We start from the raw sequence: 14,166 nt of genomic DNA, 5'->3' as shown, positions 1-14,166 counted from the left end.
GACTGTGAAAAGACCCCTGGTGGCATGTCTGGTGGGATAAGTGTGTGTGTCAGAGCTGTGTGTAACAATTTGGGTTTTTCAACACATTGTTTCTTATAAAAAAGAAAAAGTTATGCAGTCAGTCTCTCCTCAACTCGTAGCCAAGAGAGACTGGCATACATAGTAAACTCAGCAAAAAAAGAAACGTCCTCTCACTGTCAACTGCGTTTATTTTCTGCAAACTTAACATGTGTAAATATTTGTATGAACATAACAAGATTCAACAACTGAGACATAAACTGAACAAGTTCCACAGACATGTGACTAACATAAATGGAATAATGTGTCCCTGAACAAAGGGGGGGTCAAAATTAAAAGTAACAGTCCGTATCTGGTGTGGCCACCAGCTGCACTAAGTATTGCAGTGCATCTCCTCCTCGTGGACTGCACCCCATTTTCCAGTTCTTTCTGTGAGATGTTACCCCACTCTTCCACCAAGGCACCTGCAAGTTCCCGGACATTTCTGGGGGGAATGGCCCTAGCCCTCACCCTCCGATCCAACAGGTCCCAGACGTGCTCAATGGGATTGAGATCAGGGCTCTTCGCTGGACTTGGCAGAACACTGACATTCCTGTCTTGCAGGAAATCACGCACAGAACGAGCAGTATAACTGGTGGCATTGTCATGCTGGAGGGTCATGTCAGGATGAGCCTGCAGGAAGGGTACCACATGAGGGAGGAGGATGTCTTCCCTGTAACACTCAGCGTTGAAATTGCCTGCAATGACAACAAGCTCAGTCCGATGATGCTGTGACACACCGCCCCAGACCATGACGGACCCTCCACCTCCAAATCGATCCCGCTGCAGAGTACAGGCCTCGGTGTAACGCTCATTCCTTCGACGATAAACGTGAATCCGACCATCACCCCTGGTGAGACAAAACCGCGACTCATCAGTGAAGAGCACTTTTTGCCAGTCCTGTCTGGTCCAGCGACGGTGGGTTTGTGCCCATAGGTGACGTTGTTGCCGGTGATGTCTGGTGAGGACCTGCCTTACAACAGGCCTACAAGCCCTCAGTCCAGCCTATTGCGGACAGTCTGAGCACTGATGGAGGGATTGTGCGTTCCTGGTGTAACTCGGGCAGTTGTTGTTGCCATCCTGTACCTGTCTCGCAGGTGTGATGTTCGGATGTACCGATCCTGTGCAGGTTACACGTGGTCTGCTACTGCGAGCACGATCAGCTGTCCGTCCTGTCTCCCTGTAGCGCTGTCTTAGGCGTCTCACAGTACGGACATTGCAATCTATTGCCCTGGCCACATCTGCAGTCCTCATGCCTCCTTGCAGCATGCTTAAGGCACATTCACACAGATGAGCAGGGACCCTGGGCATCTTTCTTTTGGTGTTTTCCAGAGTCAGTAGAAAGGCCTCTTTAGTGTCCTAAGTTTTCATAACTGGGACCTTGTTTTCCTACCATCTGTAAGCTGTTAGTGTCTTAACGACCGTTCCACAGGTGCATGTTCATCACTTGTTTATGGTTCATTGAACACGCATGGGAAACAGTGTTTAAACCCTTTACAATGAAGATCTGTGAAGTTATTTGGATTTTTACGAATTATCTTTGAAAGACAGGGTCCTGAAAAAGGGACGTTTCTTTTTTTGCTGAGTTTATTTATATTAGCCCTCTGATTACAATTAAGAGCAAAACGTGCTGCTCTGTTTTGAGCCAGCTGCAGGTTAACTATGTCTTTCCTTGCAGCACTGGACCACACGACTGAACAATAATCAATATTAGACTAAACTAGAGCCTGCAGAACTTGCTTTTTGGAGTCTGGTGTCAGAAAAGCAGAGCATCTCTTTATTACGGCCAGACTTCTCCCCATCTTTACAACGATTGAATCTATATGTTTGATGACATACAGTAGTGTCACTCTGTAAAAATATGCATTTATGCATACTGTTGAAAATGGACCAAACCCTATAATTGTGTGTCCTACATTGATGTTAATGGAAGATTTGCATGAACATTTTAGTCATGTGCAAATTATCAAAGTTATGTATACAGATTTATAGTTAGGATTTGGACCTATGTGAAGGTATGAGTGTGCCTGTGTGTGTGCGTGTGTGTGCAGTTCATACATTAAATTCCAGATAGCAGAGGAAAATAAAGACATTTTATTAATAATCTTCAATATTGTGATAGAAATTAGCTAAAGACAGTGGTTGTCATGTAAAAAGCATCTTCAAATTTTTTAGGCCTACCTCTGAATTTTGTTCGAATTTGCGTGCCACTGATTGAAAAAAGACCCTGAAGTGTATCTTTAAGTGAATTTTGTTTGAATAAACTGTGCTTTTCTGTTAGCCAATGTGTGCAGGTATGTTTTGACTCATATTCCTCATTTACTTGCCTTACTATTGATTTTTTTTAAATTACATGTTAACCACTGAGTATCATTGAGTATCACTGGATATTATTCAAGTCCCGACTCAAGAGTCCAGTCCATCGGATCTGAATATTATAAAATGATTGCAGGGTCGTAGGTCTACTTGGAGCCTATAATAAATACATACAGCTTTACATTCTCTATATGAAACACTTCTAACCAAGATATAACGTAATGTTTGTGAGAAACACAACAGAATAATTGTCTTTAAAAAGTGTGAGTGGAAGAAAAAAAAATCACTAAATGGCTTCAGTGCAATGTTTTATACAGAATATATGTAGTAACAGTCGTCAAGATAATGTACATGATATCTAAATTGCTATTGCGAGTATTTTCTCTAGTGTGAAGGTTTTAAATGTTATTATCAAAGCCTTACCTTAATTCTAGTAGATTGTGCCCCAAATAAATGGTCCCTTTTCAGAATGTCCCCATCACTCTTCCGTTGGATTGGTTAGCGCGCTGACTCGTCATCGCGGCAGAGCATTAAAGATCACAAGTGATATTTGTGAAACGCCATTACCGCATTCCTCCTATTGAAGATGCATGACTTCCGACGTTTTGTCGTTGAGGCACCGCGCCTGGTGTGCCGCTGACGTCAATCCCCCATTTAGACCCCGGATGAACCTGCTATTGGGGGAAGTGAACAGGGCCATCAGCACAATAACTGCAATTTGGTGGATAAGGGGGAAAAAGCAAAAATACATTGGATTAATCCTAACAGTGGACCCTTTGAAACCACCAGGACTATCGCCAAATTGGATTTACGTAAACAAAGGGGGACTGGCAGAATTGAGCCTTGGAACAGTAGTTTGAGTTAGCTTGCTGCTGACTGTAACGAAGGAAAACATCTTGCTGATTAGCTTGCTAGCTACTGTACTGGGATACGAATAAAACGCAGGTTTTGAGTGAACCGTCTAATTGAAACGCTCTACACATATCCAGTGGCTTGCTTCATGAATTATGTCTGCCACAAGTATTGACCCTCAGGTAGGCAGACTGTATTTTCCGGAAAAAATCCACTCAGCGTCAACTCAAGGCCTTGCATTGAGGAAAGGTGGTTGGTTGTGCGCCCAATCCACCCATTGCTGAGATGTGATTCCATCTAGCTAGCTAACGTTAACTCCAATTTAGTTAGCAGGTTAGCCGCTAGCTAACACGTAATAAATCAGACTTTTTATACCAATAATAATATGAAGCCATCGCCACGTTTCGTTCCTAGCACTTAGCTAGTTAACGTTAGCTAGCTATGTGGTTTGCTAAAAACCTAACTTAATGTATTTCACATGTATTCTCCTTATTAATATTGTCAGGAACAGTTTCAGCTGTTGCAGTGGTTTACCAGCTCTAGTAAGTTGTGGTTCTGTGCTAACGCAATGTGTTTACTTAGCTAGTTAGCTAGGAAACTGGTTGTTGGCTAGCTAGTAAAGTTGGGTAACAAACGTTAATGTAAGCTTCTGATTTTCAGCGAGTGTGTTGGATGTTAATTAGACAGCTAAAACACAGATTTCTCTCTTTTACATGTTAACCAATTACACGGGAATGAAGAATTCAAAAGGACAAGACGCTAAAGGTAAGATCACTGTAGTTAATGTTAGCGAGATAATTTTTGACTAGTTAGGTAGACTGCGATTGCTCAGCTGGTTGCCGGTAGCAGGCACTGACCATGCACGGACTAGTTATAAACAATGCACCTGCGGTGTAAATACAATGCTGTCTTGTTATGTCAGTGATGCATGTCTTGTTATGCATTTTATGTCTTGCAGCTTTTACACACCCAAGTGTTAATCAGTACTGACTGCAGAACAACATAGCTAACATCAGATTTCTATGGTCTTCTCAGGCAGGCATACACTAAGCATGTATATATTTTTTATTGAATGAAGGAGAAAGACATGTACATGTGTTTGTCTGTTTATTTGACACACATTGATAAATAACCCTACTATCAGTCTTTCCGGTTTCAGTGCAAAATGGCTCACTCCACCAGAAGGAAACTGTACATGATAATGACTTTGAGCCCTATCTCACTGGCCAATCCAATCAGGTGAGTGACTTTTGAAGTGTGTGTATCTGTGTCTGAATTAGAAAATAAAAAAGTGTCTTGACTGCAGGGAGGCCCACAACTCAATATTGTCTCACAGGAGGTGATGATGCCATAAGTACTGCACGCATGGCCTTTTGGTCCTAAAATCTGAGTTTTGGGGGTATAAGCTAACGGTCATTGGAGTTTGGTGCTAGGTCATGTTGAAATTTAGTTTGATGTATCAGGATTTCAAAATTTGTATTTACACTCCCTTTTTTTTCTCTAGAACAACAGCTACCAATCCATGACTGACCCTTACCTGTCCAGCTACTATGCCCCCTCCATTGGATTCCCCTACCCCCTGAGCGAGGCCCCTTGGTCCACCGGTGGCGACCCCCCGATCCCTTACCTGACCCCCTATGCGCCCCTTAGCAATGGAGACCACCACTTCATGCATGACACCGTTTTTGGCCAGCCTGGAGGGCTTGGCAGCAGCATCTACCCACATAGGTTTAACTTTTTCCCTGAGAACCCAGCCTTCTCCACCTGGGGTACCAGTGGGTCTCAAGGCCAGCAGACTCAGAGTTCAGCCTATGGGGGCAGCTACAGCTACCCTCCCAGCTCCCTGGGGGGCACACTAGTCCCTGATGGTCAGACAGGGTTCCACAGTGACACTCTGAGCAAGGCACCAGGCATGAACAGCCTGGAGCAGGGGATGCTGGGGCTGAAGATAGGTGGGGATGTGTCGGGCAATGGCTCAGGCGTGAAGAGTGTGGGCTCTGTGATCGGAGGTGGTGCTGTGGCTCAGGCTGTTTCTACAGGCAATGGTGGAACACCAATTGGCATGCCCCCTCCTAAGCCCACGTCCTGGGCTGCTATCGCCAGCAAACCAGCCAAGCCACAGCAGCTGAAGGCCAAGCCAGGCATGCCCATGGGGGGAGCCCTGCCACCACCACCCATCAAACACAACATGGACATTGGGACATGGGATAACAAAGGGTCTATAAGCAAAGTGGCCCCTCCACTGTCCCACCACCAGCAGCAGCTCCACTCTCATGGCCATGCTCACCTCCCCCATGGGCTCCCCCCTCCCCCTCAGCAGTCTGTTCAATCTGCCCAGTCCCTTGTGCAGCAGATGACCATGGGCCCGCCCCCCCTGCAGTCATACCAGAACCACAACTCAGCCCCACCCCCTCAGACCCGCTGGGTTGCTCCACGCAACCGTAACCCGGGCTATGGTGGAGGCAGCATGGACAGCAGCGGTTCCTCTAGTGTTGGGGGTGGAGGTGTGCCTCCAGGTTCTGGCCCAGGTCTAGAGAACCACCCTGTTCTGGAGAATCTGCGGGCTGCCCACAGCTACAACCCTAAGGAGTTTGACTGGAACCTGAAGAACGGCCGCGTGTTCATCATCAAGAGCTACTCTGAGGACGACATCCACCGCTCCATCAAGTACTCCATCTGGTGCAGCACAGAGCACGGTAACAAGCGTCTGGACTCAGCCTTCCGTGCCATCAATGCCAAAGGCCCTGTCTATTTGCTGTTCAGCGTCAATGGCAGCGGCCACTTCTGTGGCGTGGCAGAGATGCTCTCGCCCGTGGACTACGGCACCAGTGCTGGCGTTTGGGCGCAGGACAAGTGGAAAGGCAAGTTTGACGTGGACTGGCTGTTTGTGAAAGACGTGCCTAATAGCCAGCTGAGGCACATCAGGCTGGAAAACAACGACAACAAGCCGGTGACCAACTCTAGGGACACTCAAGAGGTCCCTCTGGAGAAGGCTAAGCAGGTGCTCAAGATCATCGCCACTTACAAACACACCACCTCCATCTTTGATGACTTCTCCCACTATGAGAAGAGACAGGAAGAAGAGGAGGTTGTCAGAAAGGTAATCATAATTACTGTCTCTTGTTGATCACAAAGATCCTAAACCAACTAAACCATGGATAGGTTTCATCCTTTTTTGTAAAGACCCCCCCCCCCCCCAAAGAAAAATATATATATTCAGAACCATTAACTTTTCCCACATTTTGTTACAGTACAGCCTTATTCTAAAATTGATAAAATGGTTGTTTTTTTACTCATCAATCTACACACTACCTCATAATGACAAAGCAAAACCAGTTTTGGGGGGGAATTTTAGCAAATGTATAAAAATAACAAAAAATGAAGTATCACATTTACAAAAGTATTCAGACCCTTTACTCAGTACTTTGTTGAAGTATCTTTTGGTAGTGATTACAGTCTCAAGTCTTGGGTATGATGCTACAAGCTTGGCACACCTGTATTTGGGGAGTTTCTCCCATTGTTCGCAACAGATCCTCTCAAGCTCTGTCAGGTTGGATGGGGAGCATCGCTGCACAGCTATTTTCAGGTCTCTCAAGAGATGTTAGCTCGTGTTCAAGTCCGGGCTCTGGCTGGGCCACTCAAGAACATTTATTGACTTGTCCTGAAGCCACTCCTGCATTGTCTAGGCTGTGTGCTTAGGGTTGTTGTAGTGTTGGAAGGTGAACCTTCGCCCCATTCTGAGGTCCTGAGCTCTCTGGAGCAGGTTTTCATCAAGGATCTCTCTGTACTTTCCGGCTGCTGAAAAACATCCCCACAACATGATGCTGCCACCACCATGCTTCACTGTAGGGATGGTGCCAGGTTTCTTTCAGATGTGGCGCTTGGCAATTAGGGTGAAGAGTTCAATCTTGTTTCTCATTGTCTGAGCATCCTTTAGGTGCCTTTGGCAAACTCCAAGCGGCTGTCATGTGCCTTTTACTCAGAGGTGGCTTCCATCTGGCCACTCCACCATCAAGGCCTGATTGGTGGAGTGCTGCAAAGATGGTTGTCCTTCTGGAAGGTTCTCCTATCTCCACAGAGGAACTCTGGAGCTCTGTCAGAGTGACCATCTGGTTCTTGGTCACCTCCCTGACCAAGGCCCTTCTACCCCGATTACTCAGTTCTAGGACGAGTCTTGGTGGTTCCAAAATTCATCCATTTAAGAATGATGGAGGCCACTGTGTTCTTGGGTACCTTCAATGCTGCAGAAATGTGTTGGTACCATCCCCAGATCTGTGCCTCCACACAATCCTGTCTCGGACCTCTACAGACAATTCCTTTGACCTCTTGGCTTGGTTTTTGCTCTGACATGCACTGTCTTCCCAAATCATGTCCAATCATTTTAATTTACCACAGGTGGACTCCAATCAAGTTGTAGAAACATCTCAAAGATGATCAATGGAAACAGGATGCACCTGAGCTCAATTTCAAGTCTCATAGCAAAGGGTCTGAATACTTTTGTAAATAAGGTATGTATAAAAATATATATACACTACCGTTCAAAAGTTTGGGGTCACTTAGAAATATCCTTGTTTTTGAAAGAAAAGCAAAAAAAAATGGCCATTAAAATAACATCAAATTGATCAGAAATACATTGTTAATGTTGTAAATGACTATTGTATCTGAAAACAGCAGATTTTTTTTTTAATGGAGTATCTACATAGGCGTATAGAGGCCCATTATCAGCAACCATCACTCCTGTGTTCCCATGGCATGTTGTGTTAGCTAATTCAAGTTTATCATTTTAAAATAATTGATCATTGGAAAACCCTCTTTGCAATTATGTTAGCAAAGCTGAAAACTGTTGTCCTTATTAAAGAAGCAATAAAACAGGCCTTTAGACTACTTGAGTATCTGGAGCATCAGCATTTGTGGGTTCGATTACAGGCTCAAAATGGCCAGAAACAAAGACCTTCAGAAACTCGTCAGTCTATTCTTGTTCTGAGAAATGAAGGCTATTCCATGCGAGAAATTGCCAAGAAACTGAAGATCTCGTACAACGCTGTGTACTACCTTCACAGAACAGCGCAAACTGGATCTAACCAGAATAGAAAGAGGAGTGGGAGGCCCCGGTGCACAACTGAGCAAGAGGACAAGTACATTAGTGTCTAGTTTGAGAAACGGATGCCTCACAAGTCCTCAACTGGCAGCTTCATCATTAAATAGTACCCGCAAAACACCAGTCTCAACGTCAACAGTGAAGAGGCGACTCTGGGATGTTGGCCTTCTAGGCAGACTTGCCAATAAAAAGAAAAGATTAAGATGGGCAAAAGAACACACGCTAGACAGAGGAACTCTGCCTAGAAGGCCAGCATCCCGGAGTCGCCTCTTCATTGATGATGTTGAGGCTGGTGTGTTGCAGGTACTATTTCATGAAGCTGCCAGTTGAAGACTTGAGGCATCTGTTTCTCAAACTAGACACTCAACTTTTGAATGGTAGTATATATTCGACTTCAAAAAACCTTTGCTTTGTCATTATGGGGTATTCCATGTCGATTGAGGAAAACGTTTTATTTAATTTTAGAATAAGGCTGTAATGTAACAAAATGTGGAAAATGGGAAGGGGTCTGAATACTTTCCAAATGCAGTGTATATCTCCTTTACTGTTTTAAAAATATTGGGACAACCTGAGTTTTGTATTACTTGATTTGTCCCATCACAGACCAAATGTCTACCGTTTTGTATTTGTTTGCTGTTTTTATTGTTTTGTGCAGGAGGTGTAACCATCCCTAAATGCCTCTTACTTCTTTCAACAGACCTATGAGCCAGCTCCAATACAGAGAGGGTCCCGACTTGATCAGGTAAAGAACCTTTTCTGAGTGTTTCACCTTTTATTCGGCTTCTGCCCATCAAGACATTGTTCCCTATGTCTCTAAGGAAATAATAAATCATTGTAGGGGGGTGGAAGATTTTGATTTAGTGTAGTTTTTCTAATGGTAACACTTTCGTTATTTCTTCCCCTCCCCACCCAAGGAACGCCAAAACCGAAGTAAACCACAATAGAAGAATGCTCCTTATAGCTTGATCAACGGTTATACTTGGATGGACATAATGGAATTTAGATCATGAAAAAAGAGGACATAAAGAAATTGTCAACTCCTATTTATTTTGGCCCACATCAAACTTTGAGCCACACTGCTTCTGGTCCGGTTCCCAGTCTCTAAGTCGTGCGCAGGAATGAAGTCGGTTTCCATTAATCAAATTGCTTCATCCTTTTTTTTCTTTCTTTCTGTATTTTTAGCCTGGCAGGTCTTTATTTGCTATACTCCCACACTCACATCCTTAACTATGAGTAACAAATATCTGCACTTCTTTAAAAAAATCTAACATGCTGCTGATATTCAGTGACTGTTCAACTTGTGGTGGTGTGAGTGTTGGAGAAACGTTAAGTGCTTGTATTGGTTGTTCTGATTTAGGAAGAGTGAATGCGACAATTAACTGAATCTTGACAAATGTTTGATAACTGTACTTGGCCAGTTTTATTTTGCATAATCAAAATAAACTGTTCTATTATGCCCTTCTTGTCCATGTGAGAGTGGTCTTGTGGCTTGGTAGAAGATGTGAAAAGCTTCTGCAAATGATGCATATAATGGATAATGTGAAAGGCTGTGACATTAGAAAATGTTCATGTTTAAGAAAAGAAATATTTTTGAAATAATGTATCACTTGGCTTAACACTGTTGTGACAACAAATTGTTGAAGAAGAGATACAAGATGTTTTATTTTCGTTTCTTTTTTTCAGAGTGGAGCCTTAACACTTAATTTCTGACAACCGTGTCAATGAAACTCTATTTGCTGTACTGTAACTCAAGTGTGTCAGCAAAACGATTCAGGGGAAAGATGTCTAGAACATCCGCTCTCAAAGGAGGTCCCTTTCTTTTTTCTTGATGGGGAGGAAATGTAAACTGTCTTGAGTTCAAGTTCTTAGCCGGACAATACTATGATGTTGTCTTTTTCCTTGTTATTTTAAATCACAGCTGTTACTTTTCTCTGTTCCCCATCATTCCAACAACAGGGGTCTCTAAGTCATTTTGGTGAAAAATGTAGCATGTACTGCTTTTAAAATCAAGATAGCCCTGTCACTCTGTTTCTTATCCTTGTCCTTTCTTAACAGAATTAAAGCATTGATATAACCCTTCCACTTCATCCTCAGAAATGTTAAGCTTTAATGTACTGGCAATGCTAACTGAGAACGCCTCAAATGTGTAATCTTAAAATTAATTTGACTGATTTAATGTCAAGTGTATGAAAACCCAGAGAATAGTATATATGGTATCTGTGTGTTATTTCTTTTTCCCGGGACCTGCTTGCTGTACTGTGTATGTCTGTATGTGAAAGACAGAGGGGAGTGTGATTATTGAGGGAATCAGATTTATGTATTGGAAATTATTCATTCATGAGAATATATAAAAATTTAAGAAAACAAATGTTTAAGTCACCCCTGAATTTAATATGCGTTGTATCAAAGGTCACTATCACATTCTTAGATTTGATCATGGTCATTATTAAAGGTATACTATCTATTGTAAGTGTTTTTGGTTTGTTCCGTTGTGAGTGAAAAGTAGCAATGTCTACATCTACAGTAGCCTGTTTCCCTTTGGGGGGGGGGGGGGGGTGATGACAACCCACGTTGTTTGTTAGATGAGAGAGTGGTGCCTGAAGTATGGATGTTGCCATTTCAGACCTGGGTCAAAAACACGTAAGATTTGTACTCTCTCTGATGAAACCAATGGTATAGTCTCAAAAGGCCCAAACCCAAAACACCTTTTATTTAGTGTTAATTCCATGATCCATAAAAACAAACTGAACTGTAGGCCTACATAATTCACAGCACATCAAACCAAGGCTAATGGATTACATAAAATAATGTGTCCATATACTTTTCCTGTGTTTGATCACCAGAGCTCATAGCCTACAACTATGTTTCTTACGCCTGAAGTAACTATGTTGATATGTTTTGTTTGATTGCCTAAAATACAATCACTTCAATTATTTGGATCGACGTTAACGTGATTCCTCTCTTGGCATTCACCGCGTGCCTTAATTGTATTGCTATTAAATCAAGGTCCGCCGTGAACACGAAAAGCGGTAATCCTAACCCCCAAAACACTCGCGCAGTTTACCTATAAATTGTCCTAGATTGCAGGTGGATTGCTTCATTAGATTAATGCCAATAAACACTACTCCAGTGTTCGGGAGTAGTGAACTAAATTCAAATTGAGGTAGTGTTTTCAGTAGTTAATTACTTTTTGCCATTTAGTGGTGTAGCTAACTGCTGCAACCTGGTCTCGAGAATTTTGTATTATTTTGTCCGTAAATCCAAGACTTTCCATTTAGTATGATAGAGTACGTTTTTCATATGTATTAATTTGTGAATGTCCATAATCCATTTTGTATGATGTGCTAGATTTTGCAAAACGTATGATATGTTACAGATTCCAATTTGTTATGGCTAATGTTAGCTAGCTGGCTAACATTATTTAGGCTAGGGGTTAAGGTTAGGATTTAGGTTAATGGGTTAGGCAGGGATGCAAACTAGAACTAATGTTTTCCCTCTACAGTATGTAGTTAATTTTCAGAATGAGAGAATTAGGGGAAAATGAGGCATTGCTTGTTAAATAAGTGCATTCAGCGATCAAGTGTAGCTGGGCCTGGCTTAAGCTGGATGCCACCATAGAGGTGAAAGGAACACCACACACTTTTTCAATACAGTGGATAAAAAGGGGTATGCCAGGTGTACTCTGCCTGAAAGAGATCAATTATGCCAACAAAGGGTATCATGCTCTGCTGGCACATTGTAGAACAGATGTCCACAGGCAGAAAAGTGTACAATTGTAATAATGTGCAGTGTAGCCCAAAGATTTTGCTTATGTTGTGTTGAACTTGACAGTAACACTTGTGAGTGAGGGGGGATAATACACATTTTTACACAGTGAACATTATTTTTGCACACATGTAGTCTTGTGCACTTGATCAATGTCTACTATAGTGGCCACTATAATAGAGCGAAAATAGAAGGCCTGTTGTTTCATTCTATTTCTACTTTGAGATGTTTTTCCCCAAGTGCGATACTTAGATGTGTGTGGTCACAAGTGTTCTATTGTAAAGGCTGTCATGGCTAACTGCAATATTAGTGTATTGTTTTTCTCAAAACTTGACTGTAATTTGCAGTCAAGTCTTGGCAACAAATAACATTGGATTGCTCTCTTAATTTTTTTTTAGGTTAGGTTCACATGAACCACTTTTTATTTTACACACAGACTGATCATGTAGATCATATTCTTTGTTGTTTAATTAGCTAAAACCTGCATTTCCCACCAGCAGGGATTTTTGCATGTTTCAGTGCAACAAAAAAAAAGTGTCACCTTTCTGCATCCCTGGTTAAGGGAAGGGTTAGCTAAAAGGGTTAAGGGAAGGTTTAGCTAAAAGGGTTAAGGGAAGGGTTAGCTAAAAGGGTTAATGGAAGGGATAGCTAAAAAAAAATATATTATGTAGTTGAAAAGTTGCTAAAATGCTAAAGTTGGGGGCAACGCTGTTACATCCAGTACCTGTTTGCCTGAGGCTGATGCCGTGCAGGTGCTTGTAATGAGATTCTAACACTCAACCTTTGGGTTGCTAGACGTCTGCGTTACTGTCTTATGTACCATGCTAAACTGTTTATTTATTTTTACATATTAAAACATACAATCTACCTGCAGTGAAGCCGCTCAAAATGTACGTTGCATTCAGTCATCTAGCAGACTCCCATCCAAAGCGACCCACAGGAGCAACCAGGGTCAAGCGCCCCGCCCAAGGGCACGTCGACAGATCTCCCACCAAGTCAAATCGGGGACCCGATCCGGCAACCTCTTGGCTACCAGCCCAATCTCCCAACCGCTAGGCCACCAACCATCCAAGATCCCCCGCCCACCCCGCAATTCCTTGAGACCTGCCCCTCAACCATCCGAGAACCCCCAAACCCCCACCCCAAGCCACCGTCCCCCAATGTACCAACAAAATGGAAAAAAGAGAAAAACAAAGGAAAACAACAATTAAAAAAACAAAAGACAAGGACTTCAAAAATCAAAACAGCAAGGCGTTTGAGTGCATGTGTGGCACTATTTACGTGTGTGTGTGTGTGTGTGTGCACGTACATGTGTGCGTTTGAATGCGAGTGCATGTTTACGCGCGTACAAGCACCTACATGGCATCAGCCTCAGGCAAACAGGTATTGGATGTAACAGCGTTGCCCCTCAATGTCATTGATTTTTGTTGTTGTTGATTTTGACTTTATTTTTTACTTTTATCTTGGACCGTCATTCTATCCCCCACCCAGAAACTCCACTCCCACTTGTCTTCAGTTCCAAATCCCAACCCTCTGTTTCCCTCAGCCCATCCCACCTATCTCTGCTGACCACCCTCTTCGGATTTCTATGCGCCATATAGCTTTCAACTATGCTGTGATGTTTAACATACAATTTGAATCTATCTAATCGAATAGAATCCACAGTTTGCAAGTTGAAGATAAATACTCTTACTAAGAGTATTAGTATATTAGTAATTGACTGACCAGGTCTCTCCAGATCTCCCAACAATGCTATTTCTAGGGTCAATTTTAGATGAATGGCTTTTTCAGCCATTCCTGAACCTGAGACCAGAACAAATGGTCTATTGATTCTGTATCGTCACAACAAAATCTGCAGAGCTGTGACGTTTGTATGCCCCAAATATTCGACATTTTGTTGGTGGCAAGAATTCAGTACAATCATTTTAGCTGAAAAGCACAAAGTCTTCACTTAATCGTGCTTTGTTTTATATATCAACTCATACACCCTGTACCGTGGAATTGGTACATCAAAAATCTCTTCCCAGCTATTTTGGAATCTGTATGGCATGTCAACATCCTCGTCCTCAAATGAAACT

General features: G+C 42.7%; 1 protein-coding gene across 2 annotated transcripts; it reads left to right on the top strand.

Annotated features, from left to right (window-relative positions):
* Positions 1 to 2,984: 2,984 nt before the first annotated feature.
* On the top strand, positions 2,985 to 10,793 carry LOC115168054 (YTH domain-containing family protein 1). Of its 2 annotated transcripts, none has more exons than XM_029722926.1 (6): positions 2,985 to 3,407; positions 3,966 to 3,990; positions 4,370 to 4,464; positions 4,730 to 6,325; positions 9,021 to 9,065; positions 9,238 to 10,793. In XM_029722926.1, exons 1-6 carry the CDS (start codon positions 3,381 to 3,383, stop codon positions 9,265 to 9,267), a joined length of 1,818 nt encoding a protein of 605 aa, XP_029578786.1. In that variant the 5' UTR covers positions 2,985 to 3,380; the 3' UTR covers positions 9,268 to 10,793. The 2 variants fall into 2 exon arrangements, with proteins under 2 accessions (XP_029578786.1, XP_029578784.1); XM_029722924.1 differs by lacking the exon at positions 2,985 to 3,407 and adding an exon at positions 3,414 to 3,767.
* The last annotated feature ends 3,373 nt before the right edge of the window (positions 10,794 to 14,166 follow it).

The sequence above is a fragment of the Salmo trutta genome, chromosome 30, assembly GCF_901001165.1.
Source record: "Salmo trutta chromosome 30, fSalTru1.1, whole genome shotgun sequence".
In the NCBI taxonomy this organism is placed as follows: Eukaryota; Metazoa; Chordata; class Actinopteri; order Salmoniformes; family Salmonidae; genus Salmo; species Salmo trutta.
Note: the sequence above shows the minus strand (reverse complement) of the source record. Positions and strands in the feature narration are given on the sequence as shown.

Bases quoted from the DNA above. Each gene is read 5' to 3' on its own strand.
- LOC115168054 (XM_029722924.1), top strand. From the start codon at position 3,693: ATGTATTTCACATGTATTCTCCTTATTAATATTGTCAGGAACAGTTTC. The intron at 3,991-4,369 runs GTAAGATCACTG...CCCTACTATCAG, and splicing joins AAAAGGACAAGACGCTAAAG to TCTTTCCGGTTTCAGTGCAA. The intron at 6,326-9,020 runs GTAATCATAATT...TTCTTTCAACAG, and splicing joins AAGAGGAGGTTGTCAGAAAG to ACCTATGAGCCAGCTCCAAT.